Source organism: Girardinichthys multiradiatus, chromosome 11 (genome assembly GCF_021462225.1).
Source record: "Girardinichthys multiradiatus isolate DD_20200921_A chromosome 11, DD_fGirMul_XY1, whole genome shotgun sequence".
In the NCBI taxonomy this organism is placed as follows: Eukaryota; Metazoa; Chordata; class Actinopteri; order Cyprinodontiformes; family Goodeidae; genus Girardinichthys; species Girardinichthys multiradiatus.
Genome location: NC_061804.1, coordinates 28,763,083 through 28,786,864, shown reverse-complemented (window position 1 = coordinate 28,786,864; position 23,782 = coordinate 28,763,083). Strand labels below are relative to the sequence as shown.

The 23,782-nt window shown below is 41.4% G+C and overlaps 1 protein-coding gene across 1 annotated transcript; it reads left to right on the top strand.

The window, feature by feature from the left end:
- The first annotated feature begins 2,263 nt into the window (after positions 1-2,263).
- adssl (adenylosuccinate synthase, like) lies at positions 2,264-13,132 on the top strand. Its single transcript, XM_047378228.1, has 13 exons — positions 2,264-2,549; positions 3,001-3,103; positions 3,725-3,793; positions 3,891-3,941; positions 4,025-4,091; positions 4,234-4,341; positions 5,687-5,768; positions 5,890-6,016; positions 6,093-6,247; positions 11,853-11,977; positions 12,067-12,164; positions 12,555-12,704; positions 12,812-13,132. The coding sequence occupies exons 1-13, from the start codon at positions 2,310-2,312 to the stop codon at positions 12,862-12,864; spliced, it is 1,428 nt and encodes a 475-aa protein (XP_047234184.1). The 5' UTR covers positions 2,264-2,309; the 3' UTR covers positions 12,865-13,132.
- Positions 13,133-23,782: the final 10,650 nt, after the last annotated feature.

Here is a 23,782-nt window from a genome sequence, read left to right as displayed (position 1 = left end):
TGAGGTGCAGTCATTTGTGTACAGGGAGAAGAGGAGTGGGGATAGAACACACCCCTGGGGGGCACCAGTACTTATTGATCTGGATCGGGAGAAGATGCTCCCCAGTCTCACCTGCTGCTGTTGGTCCGTCAGGAAGCTGTTGATCCACTGACTGGTGGAGGCTGGGACGTTGAGCTGGGTGAGCTTCTGGTGGAAGATGTCTGGTATGATGGTGTTGAAGGCCGAGTTGAAGTCTACAAACAGGATCCTGGCGTACGTCCCTAGACGGTCGAGGTGTTGCAGGATGAAGTGTAGACCTAAGTTAACAGCATCATCTGCTGACCTGTTTGCTCGGTAAGCAAACTGCAAGGGGTCCAGCAGGGGGCCTGTGATGTATTTCAGGTGCTTCAATACCAGCTGCTCAAAGGATTTCATGACCACAGACGTCAGGGCTACAGGCCTGTAGTCATTTAATCCTACAATGGTGGGTTTATTGGGAACCGGGATGATGGTGGATCGTTTGAGGCAGGAGGGGACCTCACATTTCTCCAGTGACTTGTTGAAGATCCTTGTGAAGATCGGAGCGAGTTGATTTGCACAGGCTTTCAGACCTGATGGGGAGACGTTATCAGGTCCTCCAGCTTTCTTTGTTTTCATGCGCTGAAAGAGCCTGTTTACATCTTCCTCGGAGATCTTTAGTGCAGGCAGAGGATCTGATGGTGAGGGGTTGGTTATTTTACGGGTTAAATTTGTTCCTGAATGGGATGTGGAGGGGATGATTTGAGGTGTGAATGGCTTCTTGTCATGTCTGCAGTAGAAGCCATTCAGACGGTTGGCCAGGAGACGACTCTGTTCAGGAAGGGTGGGGGGGCTCCTATAGGCAGTCAGGTTTCTCAGACCGGTCAATACAGCCGAGGTATCACCAGTAGAAAGGCTGTTTTTAAGCTTCTCACTGTAGCTTCTCTTGGCTGCTTTGATCTTCTTTGTTAGTCTGTTCCTGGCCTGCCTGTACCGCGCCCAATCTCCACTGGATGACTTGCTGGATGACTTGCTAACCAGAAATTCCAGCCATCAGTTCCTGACCTTAACCTGAAGCCCACTTGCAGTAGGCCAATGATCCACAGCACACCAGCAAGTTCACCTCTAAATAGTTGCTCATAAACCTCCAATGGGGCTGATTTAAAACAATCCTGCAGAGGAAAAAAGTGCCAAAATTCCTTAATCTGTAACATTTAAGCATTTAGTAAACCGAAACATATCAGTTTGAAAAGAAGCAAAAACAAAGGACATCTGTAAGAGGCCAAATACTTTTTCACAGTCCTGTTCTCCAGGTGAAGTGACATTGATGAGAACATAAAAAAATACTTAGTTGGGATAAATCCACCTTTTGGCTGCCAGTAACTACAGCTGTTTGGTTGTAGGTGGGTGTATTCATTTTGCCTGATAAAATACAAAAGCCTATTTTCACCATTAAGGTGAAAAAAACAAGATAGATACTTAGACATATAATTATTATGTCTTAGGTATCTCATATTTAAGGCTATCTCATTCGCTCTCTCACAACTATAACTTAGCTATCTCATAATACTGACTTAGCTATTTCACTATCAGGAGCTGTTAGCTACCTCCATTGGATTGTATCTAATAATTATGAGAAAGACACGTCATTGATACTGAATTCATAATTGTGAGACAGTTAATTATACTTTCCCATAAATAGCTGATCTCTCAGTTATACAAAACTAAGTCTTGATGATGAGATTACATTTCATAACTATAACTACGTCGTAATTAAGGCCTTATCTTAAAGCTTTGGCGTAGTAAACATGTCACAATTATGAACTACCCTTTATAAACTTGCTTAGTCTTATGCTAAGGTATCTTATAATTATGATATAGCTCAATCAAATTTTCTTATAATTAAATTTTGTCTTATGTCTTATTTCCAGGTTAGTTTTGTGTTTTACTGGGGTGTTTATTGCCCCACAATCCGAGAAAAAATGTTTTTAGTTGTATATTCCTGTTGTGAAGCAAAACGAACGCCGGAAGTTGCGCGGACTGCGTCAAATGACGTCACATACCTTTTAGTGGCCTGCTGGCGAGATAAAAACTGAAAATCTACCAAAAGTAAATATAGTGTAAAATGTATATACGTCTGGTCAGCCAATTAATCAAGGTGTCGAAAGAATAAACAAATAATGTCCAATAATTATAGACATATTTAGTTTAGAACAATAATGAAATGAAAGGAAACACTGCCACCTGGTGTTGCCTCAAGACAGGACTTCCCGTTAAGCAAGGAGAACGCGGTAAAACAAGGGGAGGGTAGCATGGCGTCCGACAGCAACATGGCTAACGTTAACGGACAAGAGGCTGCTTCCCTGAACCTGAACGGCGAGCCGGTGGTTAAGCGGCCGAGGGAGAACGTCCAGCAGGACGTGTCGCTCCGCATCCCGAAGGAGCCCCAGAACAAAATGACCGTGGTGCTCGGAGCTCAGTGGGGCGACGAGGGCAAGGGAAAAGTTGTGGACTTGCTCGCAATGGATGCGGATATTGTATGCAGGTGCCAGGTACCAAACCACACGGCCATGTTAACGTCACAGTGTTTACGTCATTGTTCTTATTTTATTTAAACTAACGACTATTTTCCCCCGCTGGTGAGAGGGAAGTCAGACTATTTTTCTTGCTTCTGTTGTTAATCTATGACACGCTGTGACGTCATCGGCCCCCCTCCCCAGGACGTGGAAGCGCTAGATTCATGTTAGCGGTCATTATTTATCTCGTACTTTTGTTTTCTTCAGTCATACATGGCATGAGAGTGGCACGATTAGAGACTGGAGCACATGACCGCATATCCACTGGATGCACCGTTATGTAAGGCATCGACCTTGCAGAAAGCAGCTGTCCCCGTTGCACCCCACCGTCTCAGCCCAGATCAGAAAGTTATACAGTCTGATTTCTGTTGACTGATGGCAGGACTGTGTGACAGGGAGCTACATGTTCAATGTGTGCTGTTTGCAGGGAGGAAACAATGCAGGTCACACGGTGGTGGTGGACACGGTGGAGTACGACTTTCACCTGCTGCCCAGCGGCGTGCTCAACAAGAAGGCCATCTCATTCATTGGTACGTCTTCATTTACTTACAAGCCAGAAAATGGCGGGATGATAAAACCCTCATTAAAAAGGCAACATCCGAGCCTCGGCGGGCGTTCTTATCTCTTCTTCAGACACACTTAAGGAAGCGATAAGAAAACTCCGTAGAGAACAGAAGGCAGTAAATCATATCAACAAAAAAACAGACACAGTACAGTTTAGCAGAAAACCGAACTGAGTGGCGATGACCTAGTTTAACTTAATAAATGGACTTCAGATACAGTGTCTTGCAAATGTAATCACACTCCACGAATGTTTAGCATAGTGAGATTGGATGGTCCGGACTTTGAATGGGCCACTGTAATTCTGTATCCTTAGTCATTGTCCTACTGGAAGACAAATGTCTGACAGTTTCAATTCATTCACTGCCTCTAACTAGTTTTCTTCCCTGGTTGCCCTCATTTAGTACCATTTGCCTTCTGATTAACTATCGCCCTTCTCAAGTAAAGCATCCCCACAGCATGATGCTGCCATCACCAAGCAAACCTTCCCCCATGGGGTCAGGGTGCTCGGGCGGATGTGCACACCGCATTTTATATGTAGGCTAAAAAGTTACATTTAGTTCATACCTGACCAGAGCATTTGTTTACAGGGAATGGAGTGGTGATCCACCTGCCAGGTCTGTTTGAAGAGGCAGAAAAGAATCTGCGGAAGGGCAAAGGTAAAAAACAAAAATGTCTCTTGTTTTTCCAGTCAGACCAGAGAGGTTTTTGTAAAAACACAGATGTGGTCTGAATTGAAGTTTCCATCTCATGCAGGATTACAAGGGTGGGAGGAGAGATTAAAGATTTCTGATCGGGCCCACATTGGTGAGTGTGCATTGTTCTCTCTTTTCCTTTCAGGTTTTTGATCGAGAAAGGTTTTACTCACAGTTCACTCTGTCCACCTCTAGTGTTCAACTTCCATCAGGCTGCTGATGGGATCCAGGAGCAGCAGCGGCAGCAGCAGGAAGGGAAAAAGTACGTCTTTTAGGTTGTTTGAATAGTATGTGGAAGTGCTTGTCTGCTGCTACTGTGTTCAAGATCACAAATAACATTTGTGATCAACAGTTTTTTCTTTCAAATTACAATTATTTATGTGTGATTGTTATTTGTTCTCCAGTTTAGGGACCACTAAGAAAGGCATCGGACCCGCCTACTCATCCAAAGCAGCTCGGAACGGGCTGAGAGTCTGTGATCTCGTCTCAGATTTCAAGGTTTTTGAAGAGAAGTGAGAGCCTTGTTCTTGTGGTTTTCTTAGTGTGTGAAGCAGGTTAACCTCCATCTAACCTGGCCTCCTGATTATGGTTCCAAAATCAACATATGGGCATGTTTTTCGAGCAGTCATCGACGGGGATGCAGATTCTTGTTGGACATTTACATCGTTGGCATTAATCTCATTGTAATTTGGGGCTTGGTGCTGTTCTGTTTCTCAGGCTGGAATGATATGCTCAAGTTTATGGATTCAAAATTATCCTTACAGGCCCAGAAGTATGCGTACACCTCCACTAATATTTGAATAAATATCTGTTTGCAAGTTGTCCCTCGAACACATGCTTTTTGTAGCCATCATAAAGCTTTTGGCATTATCCATTCCAGAACCAGGATGTGCGTCTGGAATCATTGTCCGGCTTGAACTCCGAACCGTGTCCGTGTTTCAGGCCGTCTAGCTGTTGGTTTGAGGGAAAGTTGAGGAATTTAGATGACATAAATCATTTTTTCTTCCTCGTAATGCATCAGTAGCACTGGTTTGGAAACTGACCCTCAGCATGATGCTACTACCACCATGCTTTTCAATTACTACTGTGTTCTCAGGTTTGAGTCTTTCAAAGATTCTTGCTGTTATTATGGTTTTAATAGATCAATGTTGGTCTCATCTGATTTTACATTTTTTTTCCAGGATGCATTTGATTTGTCCATGTGGGCAGCTGAAAATTTCAGTCAGTCTGATGTTTTTATTATGCACAACCTTTGTGTCCATTTCGGGGTAAAATGGACTTCACTGTGGACAGTGAGTCTGGAGTTCCAGTCTCTCCCAGCTTATGATCAGCTGGAGCCTTAGTGGCACCTGACTTGTTCTTGAACATTATACCCTTCTTTCTCATGAGGAGGGCAGTTTGGGCCAGATGGTTGAAACGTGGACACAGTTAGGTGTTCCAGCTGGAAAATCACCCTAAATGCACATTCAAACAGTCTGGAATGGATAACGCAAGCTAATGTTGAGCTCCTAGAAGAGGCCCGACTCTGTTTAATGCTTCAAGAACATCATTTGTTGGGCATTTGAGTCAAAACCTTAACAGATACATTTTTTATTTAAGAGCATACTTCAGACTGAAAAAAAGTAGACAGTTGTAGTTTGGAGAGCTAAATAAAAGGTTTTCTCAATACCTATTAGCTGTATGTTCTGTAACCAGCAGATGGCAGCACCTTTTTAAAGTCCAGAGTCAGAACCTGGTTGTTTCCCTGCTATCATCTCATTCATGTTGTAAAATGAGTCCACGGAGATACATATGGGTAGAAAGGGGCCCTATGAAGATACGAGTGAGTCTTTAAGATCTGCCCTGGTTGGTTTGCAGGTTCCGAATGTTGGCGGATCACTTCTTAACCATGTATCCAAACCTCAACGTTGATATCAAAGAGGAACTTAAGCAGCTGAAGGTAATTTGTCCATTTTATCCTCTTGCATTTATCTTTACATTTGTCCTTCAGTTCAAACAAATAAAGTTTATTAGAAATGATACCAGGATGAATTTCTGAGAGTAGTCCCAATGTTTTGAAGGAATATGCAGAGAAACTGCGCCCTCTGGTGACTGACGGTGTGTACTTCATGCACAAAGCTCTCACTGGTCCCAGTAAGAAAATCCTGGTGGAGGGAGCCAATGCTGCTCTCCTGGACATTGACTTTGGTGAGGATCAAAGAAAGAAAGGAAGAAAGATGTTTTTTTGTTACTTTTAAAGTTTAACAGATTTTTCTCTGTTTAGGGACGTATCCTTTCGTAACGTCTTCGAACTGCACTGTTGGAGGTGTCTGCACCGGTCTTGGTGTGCCTCCCTCCTACGTTGGCAGGGTCTACGGCGTCGTTAAAGCCTATACAACCCGGGTGGGAGTTGGTGCTTTTCCAACAGAGCAGGATAATGTGAGTGATAAACTGTTGCAAATCTGTTTTAGAAATGTTTTATTGGATGGTTCTCTGCCTCACATCACCTACAGATGCATAAAAGAAGACAAAATCTTCAGAGCTTTACATGAACATTACTAAGGTTCAGCCAAGCTTGTCCCTGTTGAGGCCGTTGATGTTGCAGAAGTTCAGTTTCTGCTGGGCGATGTGCATTGACTGATCCACCACTAAACCCTCTTTTCCCCTTCCTGCTGTGGCATTCTGAACTGTCAGCTGCAGTCTTAGCATAAAAGAGCCAGGCCTGTGACCAGACAGGGGTTATTTAAAGATTTGCTTCTCATAAAAGCCCTTTAGCAGTCACCAAGATGCTCTGCAATCATAAACCCGGCTGCGTTTGGTTTTTCAGATACAGTCTCACTTAGTGCTGCTCGATTGCAGAAATTATAATCACGATTATTTTTGGTTGAAATTGAGATCTCTATTATTTAACAAGATTATTCATTAACTTTGATAACATGAATTTATTGAGCACAAACAATGGCTGTCAAACCATGTTTTCCATAGGATTTCAAACCTTGAAAAAATTAGACAAAAAAAGTGAAACTTTGTCTTGACCAACAAAAAAAGTTCAAATACTGCTAAATTACAAGAGGGATATACAGTGAAAAAGGTACCGACTAAATGTTAATAGAAAAATCTAATCAACTATGTTGTGTTGAGCTCAGGCAGCTGTCCAATCTTGACATTAATTAAACATTTCTGCAACTATCAAACTGTTTTGAGGTTTATACACTGCTCAAAAAAAATAAAGGGAACACTCTAATAACACATCCTAGATCTGAATGAATGAAATATTTCTCATTGAATACTTTGTTCTGTAGAAAGTTGAATGTGCTGACAGCAAAATCACACAAAAATCATCAATGGAAAACTTTGATGTAATGTCCTTAAAACAAGTCAAAATGAGGCTCAGTATTGTGTGTGACCTCCACGTGCCTGGATGACCTCCCTACAACGCCTGGGCATGCTCCTGATGAGACGGCGGATGGTCTCCTGAGGGATCTCCTCCCAGACCTGGACTAAAACATCCGCCAACTCCTGGACAGTCTGTGGTGCAACGTGACGTTGGTGGATGGAGCGAGACATGATGTCCCAGATGTGTTCAATCGGATTCAGGTCTGGGGAACGGGCGGGCCAGTCCATAGCTTCAATGTCTTCATCTTGCAGGAACTGCTGACACACTCCAGCCACATGAGGTCTAGCATTATCCTGCATTAGGAGGAACCAAGGGCCAACCGCACCAGCATATGGTCTCAGAAGGGGTCTGAGGATCTCATCTCAGTACCTAATAGCAGTCAGGCTACCTCTGCAGAGCACATGGAGGCCCTCCAAAGAAATGCCACCCCACACCATTACTGACTCACCTCCAAACCGGTCATGCTGAAGGATGTTGCAGGCAGCAGATCGCTCTCCACGGTGTCTCCAGACTGTGTCACGTCTGTCACATGTGCTCAGTGTGAACCTGCTTTCATCTGCGAAGAGCTCAGGGCGCCAGTGGCGAATTTGCCAATCCTGGTGTTCTCTGGCAAATGCCAAGCATCCTGCATGGTGTTGGGCTGTGAGCACAACCCCCATTTGTGGACGTTGGGCCCTCATACCATCCTCATGGAGTCGGTTTCTAACCGTTTGTGCAGACACATGCACATTTCTGGTCTGCTGGATGTCATTTTGCAGGGCTCTGGCAGTCCTCCTTCTGTTCCTCCATGCACAAAGGCAGAGGTAGCGGTCCTGCTGCTGGGTTGTTGCCCTCCTACGGCCTCCTCCACGTCTCCTGGTGTACTGGACTGTCTCCTGGCAGCGCCTCCAGGCTCTGGACACTACGCTGACAGACACAGCAAACCTTCTTGCCACATCTCGCATTGATGTGCCATCCTGGATGAGCTGCACTACCTGAGCCACTTGTGTGGGTTGTAGAGTCCGTCTCATGCTACCACGAGTGTGAAAGCACCACCAACATTCAAAAGTGACCAAAACATCAGCCAGAAAGCATAGGTACTGAGAAGTGGTCTGTGGTCCCCACCTGCAGAACCACTCCTTTATTGAGTGTGTCTTGATAATCGCCAAAGATTTCCCCCTGTTGTCTTTTCCATTTGTACAACAACATGTGAAATTGATTGTCAATCAGTGTTGCTTCCTAAGTGGACAGTTTGATTTCACAGAAGTTTGATTTACTTGGAGTTATATTGTGTTGATTAAGTGTTCCCTTTATTTTTTTGAGCAGTGTGCATTTAGGTTAGCTGCCATAAAAGAAATCTAACAAGACACTGAAAGGAATCACTTTTCAAAGAAAAATAGTAGGCCTCAGTCCACTACTCTCACCCCAGCTCAACACAATATGGCTCTGAAGTTAAAGGAGCGAGAGGCTTTTGTCTGTTTGCTCCTTCATTGCTTGATCATAAACCACTTTGTGAGCGGACTTCAAATGATTGAACAGGTCCGTAGTGTTACTCTGTGGAGCAGCTATGATACCATAGCAATATTTGCAAACTATTGCTACTTGTTCGCCATCTGATTCTGCGCCCCCATAATGTTTCCACACCATTGAAGTCATTTTCCCTCTCTTTTCTACCAACGGCTCTCTTTCTTCGGCCATTATCCTGTTGTCTTCAGCCGTGCTCAACTTTTCAGTCCCGTCCAGCCCTGGTCTCACTCTTCATGGGCATGAATGATCTGCACAGGCTAAAATGTATACAAACACACTAATATCGGGATAAATGTTTCTAAGCGCGTCGCGGAACAATATGCTACCAGCATAATTCAGGCTGAATATTTGACTATATGAGGTCAATACGGATGAGGTCAGAGGTCATGCAAGAAGCTTTAATGTTTGCCTGCTTTATCCATTCCATGCTTTTTTGATGTGCATTTGGTGTCTTCCTCCAGTTGGTCCCCTTTGTTGTATTCCAGTTTGAACTACGTGAACTGAAGTGCCCTCATCAGATTGGAGGGCATTGGTCAGGAACAACTGGTGAACCTCTAATGCAGAAGTTGATCATAAAGGGGAAGATGCTGGAACACCTCTGGTAAATTCCTCAGGGACGTGAGGTTTACAGGTCCTTCTCAAAATATTAGCATATTGTGATAAAGTTCATTATTTTCCATAATGTCATGATGAAAATTTAACATTCATATATTTTAGATTCATTGCACACTAACTGAAATATTTCAGGTCTTTTATTGTCTTAATACGGATGATTTTGGCATACAGCTCATGAAAACCCAAAATTCCTATCTCACAAAATTAGCATATTTCATCCGACCAATAAAAGAAAAGTGATTTTAATATAAAAAATGTCAACCTTCAAATAATCATGTACAGTTATGCACTCAATACTTGGTCGGGAATCCTTTTGCAGAAATGACTGCTTCAATGCGGCGTGGCATGGAGGCAATCAGCCTGTGGCACTGCTGAGGTCTTATGGAGGCCCAGGATGCTTCGATAGCGGCCTTTAGCTCATCCAGAGTGTTGGGTCTTCAGTCTCTCAACGTTCTCTTCACAATATCCCACAGATTCTCTATGGGGTTCAGGTCAGGAGAGTTGGCAGGCCAATTGAGCACAGTGATACCATGGTCAGTAAACCATTTACCAGTGGTTTTGGCACTGTGAGCAGGTGCCAGGTCGTGCTGAAAAATGAAATCTTCATCTCCATAAAGCTTTTCAGCAGATGGAAGCATGAAGTGCTCCAAAATCTCCTGATAGCTAGCTGCATTGACCCTGCCCTTGATAAAACACAGTGGACCAACACCAGCAGCTGACACGGCACCCCAGACCATCACTGACTGTGGGTACTTGACACTGGACTTCTGGCATTTTGGCATTTCCTTCTCCCCAGTCTTCCTCCAGACTCTGGCACCTTGATTTCCGAATGACATGCAGAATTTGCTTTCATCCGAAAAAAGTACTTTGGACCACTGAGCAACAGTCCAGTACTGCTTCTCTGTAGCCCAGGTCAGACGCTTCTGCCGCTGTTTCTGGTTCAAAAGTGACTTGACCTGGGGAATGCGGCACCTGTAGCCCATTTCCTGCACACGCCTGTGCACGGTGGCTCTGGATGTTTCTACTCCAGACTCAGTCCACTGCTTCCGCAGGTCCCCCAAGGTCTGGAATCGGCCCTTCTCCACAATCTTCCTCAGGGTCCGGTCACCTCTTCTCGTTGTGCAGCGTTTTCTGCCACACTTTTTCCTTCCCACAGACTTCCCACTGAGGTGCCTTGATACAGCACTCTGGGAACAGCCTATTCGTTCAGAAATTTCTTTCTGTGTCTTAACCTCTTGCTTGAGGGTGTCAATAGTGGCCTTCTGGACAGCAGTCAGGTCGGCAGTCTTACCCATGATTGGGGTTTTGAGTGATGAACCAGGCTGGGAGTTTTAAAGGCCTCAGGAATCTTTTGCAGGTGTTTAGAGTTAACTCGTTGATTCAGATGATTAGGTTCATAGCTCGTTTAGAGACCCTTTTAATGATATGCTAATTTTGTGAGATAGGAATTTTGGGTTTTCATGAGCTGTATGCCAAAATCATCCGTATTAAGACAATAAAAGACCTGAAATATTTCAGTTAGTGTGCAATGAATCTAAAATAAATGAATGTTAAATTTTCATCATGACATTATGGAAAATAATGAACTTTATCACAATATGCTAATTTTTTGAGAAGGACCTGTACATCACGATGGACGAAGGAGGCGCCGAATAGAAATGAGTTCTCTCTCCTACTTCTGCAAGAACCGAACGGCGTTTTGTTCTCCCAGCCCTGAATGTGGAGCTCATGCAGCTTCTTTTCGAAACATTATCTGGGTGGATTTTTTTTTCTCGTGTGATTGGTCAGAGATTTCAAGTGGGCGTAGTTCCTACGCTGCCAAAACGCTGCAGTGGAAGAGAGCCGCGAGGACTTCCCAGGAGTTCTGCGCTTGAGTTCTTGTGAAGTATAAAATGTCCTTAAGAAAGAAGAACTGAGACAGATCTCTGCAGCTGCTCACATGGTCAAACCTGACGTGTTCTGGAAAAAAGGTTCACGAGTAGAGGAAACAACGGTTTATTCGTTTTTTCTTTTTCTTTTTAGTCACAGTGACAACAACTATATTTGGAGGAGTCAAGGTGAGCATTTCAAACCTCACAATGTTGCCTCTGTTAAGCATGGTGGTCGCAGCATGATGCTGAGGGCCATTTTTTTGCTTCCAGTTCTACTGGTGTATTATACAAAGTGGGAGGAATAATTCAGAGGGAATTTTTTAACCTTACCAAATCAGCAGTTAGATGGTTGACACTTTCACACGGCTGGCTTTTCCAACAGGTCAATGATCCCAAACACACATCAACACCAGTTTGAATGATCTGTACTATTTCTAATGAGGAGAGTGATAAAATATCCACCTAGACTTACTACAGAAGCTCTTTAATGGTTTCATCCTCATTAAAAGCCCTAATTTAAAGGAACATTCATGCTAATGACAGGTGCTCATGAACATGACTGGCACTGTGGATGTCTCACCCAGCTATGTTTGTAGAAGTAAATAAACTTGCTGCTTCGTTTGTCTGAATTTGCATCTTCCTGCTTGTTTTGCAGGAGATCGGTGATCTGCTACAGACCAGAGGGAGAGAGTTCGGTGTGACGACGGGCCGGAGGAGGCGCTGCGGTTGGCTGGACCTGATTTTGGTCCGATACGCCCACATGGTCAACGGATTCTCAGCGTAAGGAACCGCCATAGAAACTTCTCTCTTCATCTCAGCCTCCTTCCGTAGTCCCCTGAGCTCAGTAGAGCAATGATTTATTTGTGCAGAATTGCTTTGACAAAGCTGGACATCCTGGACACGCTGCCAGAGATTAAAGTGGGCGTGGCTTACAAGGTTGATGGGCAACCCCTACCAAGCTTCCCGGGTGAGTAGTTCCTCCTGCTTCATTTGTGATGTAAGGGCTGCATATTTGGCTGAATTTCCAAAATCTAACAAATTGAATATTCAACTCCCATAGAAACCTGTTCATTAAAGATTCTGGTTGCCAGGCTCGGATTCTGTTTGGGTCAGCTATCCCCGGGCAGAAACTGCTACATCTTTGTCTTTTCTAAATCTATTTTGCAGCAAATTAGAAGATTCATTTGTCTTTCTAGCACTCAGTTTGTTGTTCCAAATTAATTATAAATTTTGACCCCAAGTTGATAAAACCAATCCCTTTTTTGTTGTTTAGTTTGACAGCATATTCCCAGAGTTCCCTTGGTTTACATTTGTTTCCTCCAAGTTAAAACCACATCGTCTGTCCTTTCTGCCGCAGCAAACATGGACGTTTTGACGCGGGTGTCGGTGGATTACAAGACGTTGCCCGGCTGGTGCTGCAGCACTGAGACAGCCAGGAGCTTCGAGGAGTTGCCTCCACAGGCACAAAATTACATTGGCTTCATCGAGGACTTCCTGCAAGTGCCAGGTTTGTAAAAAGATCTTCTTCCGTTAATGGAGAAACCGGAGCCAAGCCGGCCTCGGCTCTGCCCAACCTGCCAGTCACATCCTTAAATGTGTCGTTTCTCATTTCAGTGAAGTGGGTCGGAGTGGGAAAGTCTAGAGAAAGCATGATCAAACTGTTCTGATCCCAGGACGAGCTTCATGCCAACAGTAAAGGTTTCACACTTACCGAGCAGTTGAAAATGCACCAGCAAGACCAGCTGTGAAACCTTTAGTTGCTGCTTGTGTGCCACAATAACATGAAGTCTTCAGATCTAATTTATGCATTTCTATCTATCTATCTATCTATCTATCTATCTATCTATCTATCTATCTATCTATCTATCTATCTATCTATCTATCTATCTATCTATCTATCTATCTATCTGTCTGTCTGTCTGTCTGTCTGTCTGTCTGTCTGTCTGTCTGTCTGTCTGTCTGTCTGTCTGTCTGTCTGTCTGTCTGTCTGTCTGTCTGTGTCTGTCTGTCTGTCTGTCTGTCTGTCTGTCTGTCTGTCTGTCTGTCTGTCTGTCTGTCTCTCTCTCTCTATACACACACACACACATTTTAGGGTGTTAATTTTTAAACTTGAATTTTAATGGTGCAACCATTCCCTTTACTAGTCTGATAAAGCACAGTTGGTTTTAGCCATTGAAGGTTAATAGGTATAGCCGACATCTGTTCACCATACAGTTCTATTTTTACATTTTAAGAGGCACTGATGAACTGATGTAGAAGCATCTGCATGAAAAGGACTTCCAAATTTAAAGAGATTATATTTGTTACATGATGGAAAAAATTATAATTGCTGGTATGACCATTACGGTTGGAACGTTTTTAAGTTTTAACAATTTTTAAAGCTATAATGCTTTAATCTCAGTCAAGTTTGTAAAGTGTGTGAATAAACGAAGTAAAAAAAAGAAAAGAATCCTGAAGGACAAAGCAACGCCAAGCAGTCCAAATCAATGAACTGGTTTTCACATCCTCACAGAGACGAGTATTAGAAGTTTGTGTGAATGTTCAGATAGTGGATGGTAATGTACTGATTACAGCCTGATGTGGCTGATGGAAAAGACTATCCCAGCTTGCTATTAACAATAAATGAAACCCATCACATGTAGTTTTTGTTCTTTGTTTGTGTACTTTAGATCACTTTTGTCAAACTGTAATTTATCCTCTCACTGGGTCACAAATTACACAGCCCTGCAATGTCAACGGCAAATTTTATTGTTCTTAATTGGAGATTGTCCACTCACCAAGATCCCAAGATAGTTTACACAAATCTCAAGTTAAATAAAATAAACCTTTCACAAGATTGTGAGAGAAAAGCACATTTGAAGGATCTTTTAAAAGTTTAGCGAGGACCTGGTTTAGTTTTGTCAGAACTGGCAAAGATATTAAGAGGATATTGCAAAAGTAACTCTGGGTCTCACAGAACCTCTGCAGAATGTTTTCAACATTAAAAGGAGTATTTTGGACTCTTGAAAACTCAGCACCCTGCTAAGCCTTCGCAGGATCCAGTAAAAGTGATTTATTTGTTCTTTGATCATCATGCTGGACTCTAATAAATATACAGTACCATTCATAGTGTTTGGTATCTGCTTAAAGTGTATATAATAAACAGTGAACAATGAGCACAGTCCAGATTTTAAAGTCATTTGCGTACGTTTTGACATTTGAACTTTTTGACAGCCCAAGACTGACTGACCCACTATGACTCAGGTGTTTTCGTTCAATAAAGAAGGTAGAAGATACTTTACTTGTTATTGTTCAAAATAAGGATAAAAGTTGTTTTCTGAAAATGTGTGTCTTTGTCAGAGATTGCTGTCTGTGGAAGATAACATGAACAGAAACAGCCTACAGTACAAGATGCAAACCACTGGTTAGCCAAAATAACACAAAGGCCATGTTAGAGGTTTTTAAATGGATTTAAAAAGCCTTCAGATTTCTCATAAAGAGGTGTTCTGGACAAATGAGACTAAATTTAAAGCTGAATCAGAGTCATAGCCAGAGAAAAGTGTGGAAACTGCCTAAAATCTAAAATGTCCCAGATCAGCCATTAAACATGGTGGTATTATGGTTCGGGTTACAGCAGCCTCTTGCTACAGGAAAGCTGCAGTTGTGGATCCATGTGGTCCAATGGAGATAAGCACGGTCTTTGATGATGACTTGGAAGGAGGGAATGACGTGACACTCGGGTGGTTGTCATCTGCCTTAAACATTCCTGGAGTTGAGTGACAGTTGTGACAACAAAATGGTGCCCATTTCAGTTCCTTTCTGTGACTCTTCCAGTCTCTGTGACTGTTGCAAGCTGCTGATGGCACTCTAGTACTTTCTATGATCGGACTCATCTGTGTCTGATCAAATGTCCTGTTTGGAGCTTCACATTGGTCTGGTACAGCTGATCAATTGTTTGGTGTCGTCTTTGTCTTATGACATGAAAATCATGGCGAAGGGGACCGTTTTAAATTTATTGTGTCATAGAAGCAGAACATTCAGTTGTTGATTCATGGATTAGAGAAAAGCTTATGCAATAAATACTGAAACACTTAAAAGTTGGAAAGGTGCGTTGAACCGTTTAGAGAGGCTCTAGATTTTAATTGTTAAGATTTTAACACTGTTATGTGCATTCTGAAATTTTGTCAGAAAGCCAAATTTCCCTTTAACCTTTTGTGAGTGGTGAATGGCTTGGACACTGCATTATAAGACAGCACTATCACGGAAATCTCATGATCCAATAAATGCTCTGAAACTCACTAGATGGCTCTACATCCTGTAACAAAGATCGCTGACTTCAGTCATTGCATGCAATAAATCTGGTGCAAACACTATTTAAAACGACTATCGTTACACACCTTCACTCACCTTACAATAGTTCCCACAGTATGCAGCTTCCTTAGTCATCCTGACTTCTTCGCAGTGTTTAAAAGCTTTTTAGAGGGATTGGATTAAAGTGTAAAGTTGATTCCTGGGCAGATCAATAAGAGGTGTAACAGAACATGTCTTCCCAGATAGTCTCTCGCTTTCCAACACATCAAAGGCCCGAATACACATAGCTACACAGGTTTGACTTTACTGCACAGCTGCTGTGTTGGATGATGAATAAAAATAGAGTTAGTGAGGTAATGTGATTTCAGTTTGCAATCAGATGCATACGATGGTAAATAAAAGATGCATAAGTTAGTTTGACCATATATGCTCCCTTCTCTGCATATTGAAAGTTTCTTTTTCATCTTTGGTACAAGATGTTTGAAGCAGGAACCGAAACACTTGCAATTTTCAAATGTGTGAATCTGCCACTCTGTTTATAGATGAAGATAATTTTATTTATACACGTCAAGCACCTTTGGTGCCCAGCTCTCGTTCAAAACAGGATGGTCACATACAAATCACATGCTCCACAAAGATATCGCTACATTTTAAATTCAAGTATATAACGCTCGCTGTCTTCTTTCCCAAGCTTTCCAAATATAAGCAACAAACGCAAAAATGTCCTTATCATTGTGAAGAAGTGTCGTCAAGGAGCAGCAAGGTGAACAAGAAAACAGCATCAGCCACCGGTTTCAGATTCTTCTGTTGACTTTTATTTGTTACTTTTGACTCCCGACAACCCCCCTCAAGCTTCCAAGAACTCACTGTTTTTATAGCCAGTTGGCAACACACCTGCACTTGAGTGGACCAAGCCACAATTAAACCGGAAAAAACAAAATCTAAACAGAGAAACAAAACATAAAATTACTAATCTAATTTACAAACTCATCTACATAATGAAAGGATTTGCAAAATATACCATGTAATAGAAGTTAACTCAAAAGTTACTTTAAAGAAAAACAAACAAAGCAATGCTCCACAGAAAACCCTCAAATTGGTAGAGCCCAGCAAGGTAATCAGTGACATCATCCAGCCATTCAAGCAGGAAACACTATGACAAACAATGGTGAATAAAAAGGAAAACAGATACCATGAATATACTTTGAAACAAAATAAACAAATTCAACCAATAGTCCAGAAGTAATAGCTTTAACCCAAACATATAAATAGATGGAAACTGCAACATAATGCTAACACAAACAAACCCGGGATAATAAGTGAAGCAAAGTTGCAAACTAATGTTTAAATTTAAGCTTTATGACCAGCTACCGAAAGTAAATAAATCAGAAATAAGAATAAGGGAAAAGTGGTAAACACAAACTGAACCACTTTGTCACAATCATACATCCTCTTTAAAATGTTATCCTCAGAAAACCAAAACACATCTATGTTACCTCTATTTATACATTTAAATAAATAAAGTCTTAAATCAGAGTACAAAGGACAGTAAAGAACAAAGTGATACTAATCCACCACATTAAGGTCACAAAAACTCGAAACTCTCTCCTTCAGGGAGACCTTTATGTCTACCCACTTCCACTGCCAGAGCTAGGCTACCAGTTCTGATCTGGGCACAAAGGGATCGCTGTTTTCGGGATTTATTTAATTTTCCACAGGGTTCAGTTCGATCCTCTTCCTTAAACTGAATATAGTTTCTCAGTTTTGTCTTCCTACAAATGTCCTGTCTACATTGTTATTTTAAACTCATTAAAACAAGAAGTTTGAAGAAATGTAAGTTGCACTGCAATTTGCTTATTAAATATAGTTTAAATCAGAAGTGACTAATAATGTAGCAATATCTTTAGCTCAGGGATAATTATTTGAACAATCCCATATAAATATCGTCTTGGTCAGCCTATCATCTGGAAGCTGAGTGAGGCGGTTTGGCAGTGAATTTGTGAACACCTAAGAAACATCTAACAGCTCTAATCTGAAGGACGCTGACATGTTTAATTTCCTCAAAGGCCCAGACACCATACATTAAAATAGGGCTAACCATTGAATCAAAACGTTTTGTAAAGACAGAAAAACCTAAATCAGACAAAAACTTCATTTTACTCTGGATAGTTCCCAGAGCTCTCCCAGCAGATTCTGATAGGTGCTTAGTTCCCTCAGTAAAGCACATAAATTCATTGAAAACCAATCCAAGGTATTTAGAAGAACTTGTGAACGCTACAGGTGTCTGTCCATACATAAGATTGAATGAGCATCTCTGTTCAAATTTCTTTCTGAAGTGAATTATCTGTGTTTTATCATTAAGAGACAATCTCTATTTTTTACACCATACATTAATATTTCACATTTTTGTAAAGTCACTTCAGTCTCTGCAAGCAAAACAATGTCATCAGCGTACAACAAGATACTTAGGTTTAAATTGTTGATAGAAATATAAAGGTTGGCTTCTTTGATATAATCTAACAAATCATTTATACACAGTGAAAATAAAGTAGGTGATAATACATCGCCTTGCTTTACTCCAAGAGAAGCGGGGAACCAGCCAGTCCTCAACTCATTCACCTGTACACATGCAACTGGGGCTTTTTACAGAGATTTGATTGCGTTATAAAATCTACCAGAAATGCTGTAAGTTAAAAATTTACACTGTAAAAGGTCTCTGTTAACCAAATGAATGCCTTCTGGAAATCAATAAAACATGAAAATGTAAATTTCCCTTCATATAGTGTGGCCCTTACCACCACTGGTTTGAAAAACAAACCAGTGGCATGTTCCATGACCTTTTGAAAAAAGTTATGTATATTTTTGATAAATATCTACTTTTGGAAATTTGTTGACATTTTTAAAGAACTACAATTTTATTTCCATGTTTCAGTTTTGAAATAAAGAATAAACTTTGGTAAAAAGAGGATGGATACATTTTCTTCTATGCGATGGAGATGTTTGTGGAAAATGAGTTCAACATTTCCAACCTAATGAAAGAAAAAATAGATCTACAAAATATTATTGGTACTTTTAATGTCATTCTGTGGTGAAAATACAATGCAATTATTTCATGAAAAACTTCGAACACCTGCGTTTGTTATTATAACTATATTTAAAAACACTATTTGGTTCTTTATTGTTTTTAGCCAACGTTATAAAGAACCATTGCGGAAGGTCCAAAGAGACACTTGCAGCTCAGGAGCTGCAGGTTGCAGACGTCAGTCTATACAATTGAACTTAAGTTTGTAATCATGCAAAAAAAAAAAATCAGCAATGACTTTATTATTTTATAAATATGGTTTTTGAGTAAAGTGAGCCAAACTGATATGTGCAATTTGACATACCACCCGGGAACTGGTCCGACTTAGTGCCGGCAATGCGAACCAAACTCCTACTCCGCTTGTACAGAGACCGGATGGCCCCTAGTTAAGGGCCCCTGATTCCATACTCCTGGAGCACCTCCCACAGGGCATCACGAGGGACACAGTCGAATGCTTTCTCCAGGTCCACAAAACACATGTGGACAGGTTGGGCAAACTCCCATGAACCGTCGAGCCCCCTTGTAGAGGGTATAGAGCTGGTCCAGTGTTCCACGGGGGTCTGGTTTGGGGACCAGTGGATTTCGTCTTTTCTTTTTGCAGATGACGCGGTCCTGCTGGCCCCATCTAGCCAAGACCTACAGCTGGGGCGGTTCACAGCCGAGTGTGAAGAGGCTGGGATGAAGATCAGCTCCTCCAAGTCCGAGGCCATGGTTCTCGACCGGAAACGGGTGGCTTGTCCTCTTCAGGTTGGAGGGGAGTTCCTGTCTCAAGTGGAGGAGTTCTCGGGGTCTTGTTCACGAGTGAGGGAAGAATGGAGCGGGAGATCGACAGACGGATCGGTGTGGTTGCCACAGTAATGGGGGCGCTGTGCCGGTCCGTTGTGGTGAAGAGAGCTGAGCCGAAAAGCGAAGCTCTCAATTTACCAACATTTATGTATATTGATATATATATACATATATATATATATATATATATACACACCCCACTGACTGAAAGTTTATGATGGTTGAGTGGATCGGTTTGTGGATTAAGAGCACATGAGTAAAAAAAAAAAACTATGTCATAAAAAAAAATATTTTCAATTGTAGTTCATTTTTTCTGTAGTTTCTTTTATTTTGTCATGTTAGAAAGTGTGTCTTCCCTCAAATTACCAAAGTTGCAGACGTTTGCTAACCACACAATTTCCATTCGGAAAAGTCCATGCATCATCAAATCTGTCATAAAGTGAGCTTACGTTTGAGGCACCAGGGCTTAATTGAAAATAAAGTGCTCATAATAGCCATGTAGCTCTCCTCCTGCTCTCCCTCTGTCTGCTTTTTTTTTCTACCTCTTTTTTTTAATGTCTATGGTAATTATGAGTGCATCTATCAGGTCAATCAGTCTGAGCAAATTTTTGCTACAGTGTGGGTTCGGCAGATGCTTGATTGGTCTTTCTCCACTGCTCCTGCTGGATGGGCTTATTTATCTTCCTGAAGGGAACAAAACCAAGCACCTAATTAGAAGAACATCTGGAATTGTATTCAACGATCAACAAAAAGTAAGAGTTATTAAAATTTGTTTGTACTACTTTTTGAGTGACTTAGTTTACAGTAGAGGTCACATGTATGATTGAACTGAAAAGTCTTTGTGTTTTGATTGTTTATCATTATATTTTGGCTGACTTCTGCCAAAAGGCAGACATTTTTGACAACGATTGATCACTTTTGTGGCCGAATAAAATGTAGCCCTTCTCCTTATTGTTTTGTTAAACAGCAAACTGTTCATCTCTCATTAGGTAATTTCCCTAACATGATTTATGCAGTCAGAGCAAGAGGACATCTCTTTCACTGCATTTGGACAGTGTTCAGTTTTACCAAGATCAGACAGACAGAAGCTCTCACACAGATTGAATTGAAGGTGCTAAATGTATTTAACTGTTTATTTGGTGAGTGCATCAAATAAATCCAATTTTGGCTCTCAGCAATTCCAGACACCAGTGGAAGTTTCTGTATTTGCAGGAAAAGTTGAAGATGTGTCCGTTTCCGCTCATTTTACGTGATGCTTATTTGAAAGTTCTGATAACCCACAGTTTAATGGTTCTGTTTGAGGCATTACAGCAATGAAATCCTTGGCTTTGACTGTTGTGTTTTAAACTCGGTGAGCTGTAATTCATGCTGCAACACTTTTGCAAGAAGTCTGAATTGTAACGGAAACATTATTAATCTACAAAATGAACATCTAATCAAATTAATACTGAATTTATAGATGTGTCTTAAAACTTCAAACAGGGCCTTGCAAATTGTGATAATCACAGCCTTAAATATACTCTAATTTGATTTAATCTGATAGACCAACACAAAGTAGAATGTTATTATGAACTCATTTTTGTGAGCAGTTTTCAATTCCTGCCACAGATTCTCAGTTGGATTTATTGCTGAGCTTTGACTGGGCCATTCTAAAGCACAAATAAGCTTTGATCTAAACCATCGTATTGTAGCACTGGCTGAATGTTTGAGGTTGTCCTGTTGGAAGAAGAACTTCTGCCCCAATATGGACCAAGGGCAGGCGAGAGAACAGGAGTCATAAGGCTAAAAGTAAAACTGTGATACAAAGCTTACAAAAACAAGGAACGAGCACACAAGGTACTGAGGAGTATCTGCTGAGAACAACAATAAGGCGAGGGAGAACGGGTGAAGCCAAGGAGTACAAGGAAATGGGCATGACGAGAAATGAGAGGAACGAAGAGTGAAGGAAACTGGCTGACATACAACAGCTGGAGAAATATTGGAGACATAGTAACCAGTATTTCGTGGGGTAAAAATGACTTTTGAAAACCATGTATCCTTTGTTCTTTCCATTTCATAAATATGCACAATCCAAATCTAGCTAATGTTAAGCTTTTCAAATGTAGAAATTGTCTTTGTTAAAAATTTTTAAACCCTGTACTGCCAAATTTCCAGCCAGAAGCTTGTTGATGGCTGCAAAAAACTCATGTTGAGGAAAAGCCAAGGGGGCATTTAACCAAATTCTAATTGGGGTTGTGTGGATATATTTCAGCCTCTATGTAAAATTGTTACCCTATTTGGATCAGAGAAAATCCATGGTATAAACATGCTGAGAGCTGAAGGATGAATTGCTGAGAAGAGGTGGGCGTCAAGACATAACTGTCTCGAAGGATAACCAGAGGCTGAGGTGCATGATACGAAACCCCATATAAGGACATTGAGACATAAGAAAGCCTTCATATTAACAGCAGGAGCTAGTTTGAAGCCTCCCAGTCACTTCCTGTAATAAACCTCAGGTTTTAATGTTTAAGCATCTGAATTTCAATAGCTGTTGATTCTGTGTTATTTCTTAGAAATATACAAACCAAACTTCCCATTTTACTAATACTAGCAGTGTGACTTAATAAATGCTCAACATTTTCAACAAAATAAAAAAGCTTTACCTAACAACAGTGTCATGTAAGCATAAACTATTTAAAAAGTATAGAAGGAATGTTTTCTGTTTTCCTTTTTTGCTCTTTGTAAAAAAAAAAGTTTTGTATTACTTTTTTTTATTGTAACTTGGGTTCGGTTCATGTAATTATGGAGAACTTGTTACCTGATGCATCACATCACAAAGCCACGAAGCTTGGACAGCCCCTAAGGTGCAAAAACAATCGTGATCAAGGTAGTACACACACACCGGCACACATATTAATGTTTTTATTTTTAAAGTCAATGTAGTGCCATCTGATCAGATCATACACTACGGGAAGCATCTGTCATAAGTGGGAGGTGGAGGGGAGGTTATGAATGCAGGCAGACATGCAGTAGCCAGATTGAAATTGATGTATTTAATCTGAGGGAGGCTAATAGTTCACAGAAACTAAGATCTATGGAGATAGAGAGCAGACCAAACTTTTAGAACCAAGAAAACATAAAGAAAATCCAGAACATTACAACGAAAATACACAACCATAAAAGTAAAATAAATGGTGAATGGTCTGCAGTTGTATAGCGCTTTATCAAGTCCCCAGAGAGCTTTACACTACAATCAGCCATCCCCCTATTCATACACTGACAGCTGTAGGCTACAATGTTACAATGCTGTTAGTCTGCCCTGGGGCAGACTAACAGCAGTGAAGCTGCCATACAATCAGCACCACCAGGCAAGGAGGGTGAAGTGTCGTGCCTAAGGACACAACGACTGTGACAGACAAAGCAGGGATTCGAACTGGCAACCCACCAGTTATAGGCAAACCCTTACCACTGCTGCCACAGTCGCCCCTGATTAATAAGCTTAACATATCCTAAAACCCATGGACCATGACAGTACACTCTCCTCAAGAGACAGCTCCTAAACATTCTTGAAAACCCCACTAAAGAATCCAAGTTAAACTGGATGGGTAATTAGGATCATCAGTTCTTTTCAAGGTTCAAGAATCCTTCAAATAAATATAATCCAAGCTCCATAAATCAGATCAAAGTAGGACACACAGGAGGATAGCAATCTTAAATATAAGATAAATACGTGAGCAATAAAATCTTTATATTGGAACAGAACAAGGCTTGTTAAACCTAGACTTGAAATGCACTCTTTGATTCTAGTTCTGGCATTGATGAACTTGCCTTCAGTTGGGCTTGCCTCTGTTTTGAGGTGTACTATACAATGCAGACACAGAAGCTGCCTCTGCCATGGTTGGCTACAGCTAAGACCTAGACAGGGACCCAATACATTCATGAGACATTTACGTCTCTGGCAACTTGAGTACCTTATGACAAAACATTGTCCTTCACCAGGTCAGTGGCTCGGATGGCAGAAAGAGTTGAATAAAACATTTGTTCTATCTGCATGAGGGGCTTCAAGTGGGGCTCTAAAGGCCTCCTCTGGGTGCTTTACAAAAGTATTTAAACCCCTTAGACTTTTACAAATTTTGTGACAACCACAGACTTTAGTGATAATGTATGATATAGATTTTGTAAGTAGTCAGAGGATGTTAAATTAAGGTGGAAGCATCATGATGCGGGGATGCATCTCTTTAGCCAGGACAGGGAGGCTGGTCAGAGCTGATGAGCAGATAGAATGAGCCAAATACACGGCAATCCTGGAAAAAAACCTGTTGGAGGCTGTAAAAGACTTGAGACTAGGGAGGAGGGTTAGAGGTTAGGTTGTCTTTCAACACAACAACCACCTCCCCAATTATACAACAAGCTGCAATGGAAAGGTCTAAACCAAAGCTTGTTCATGA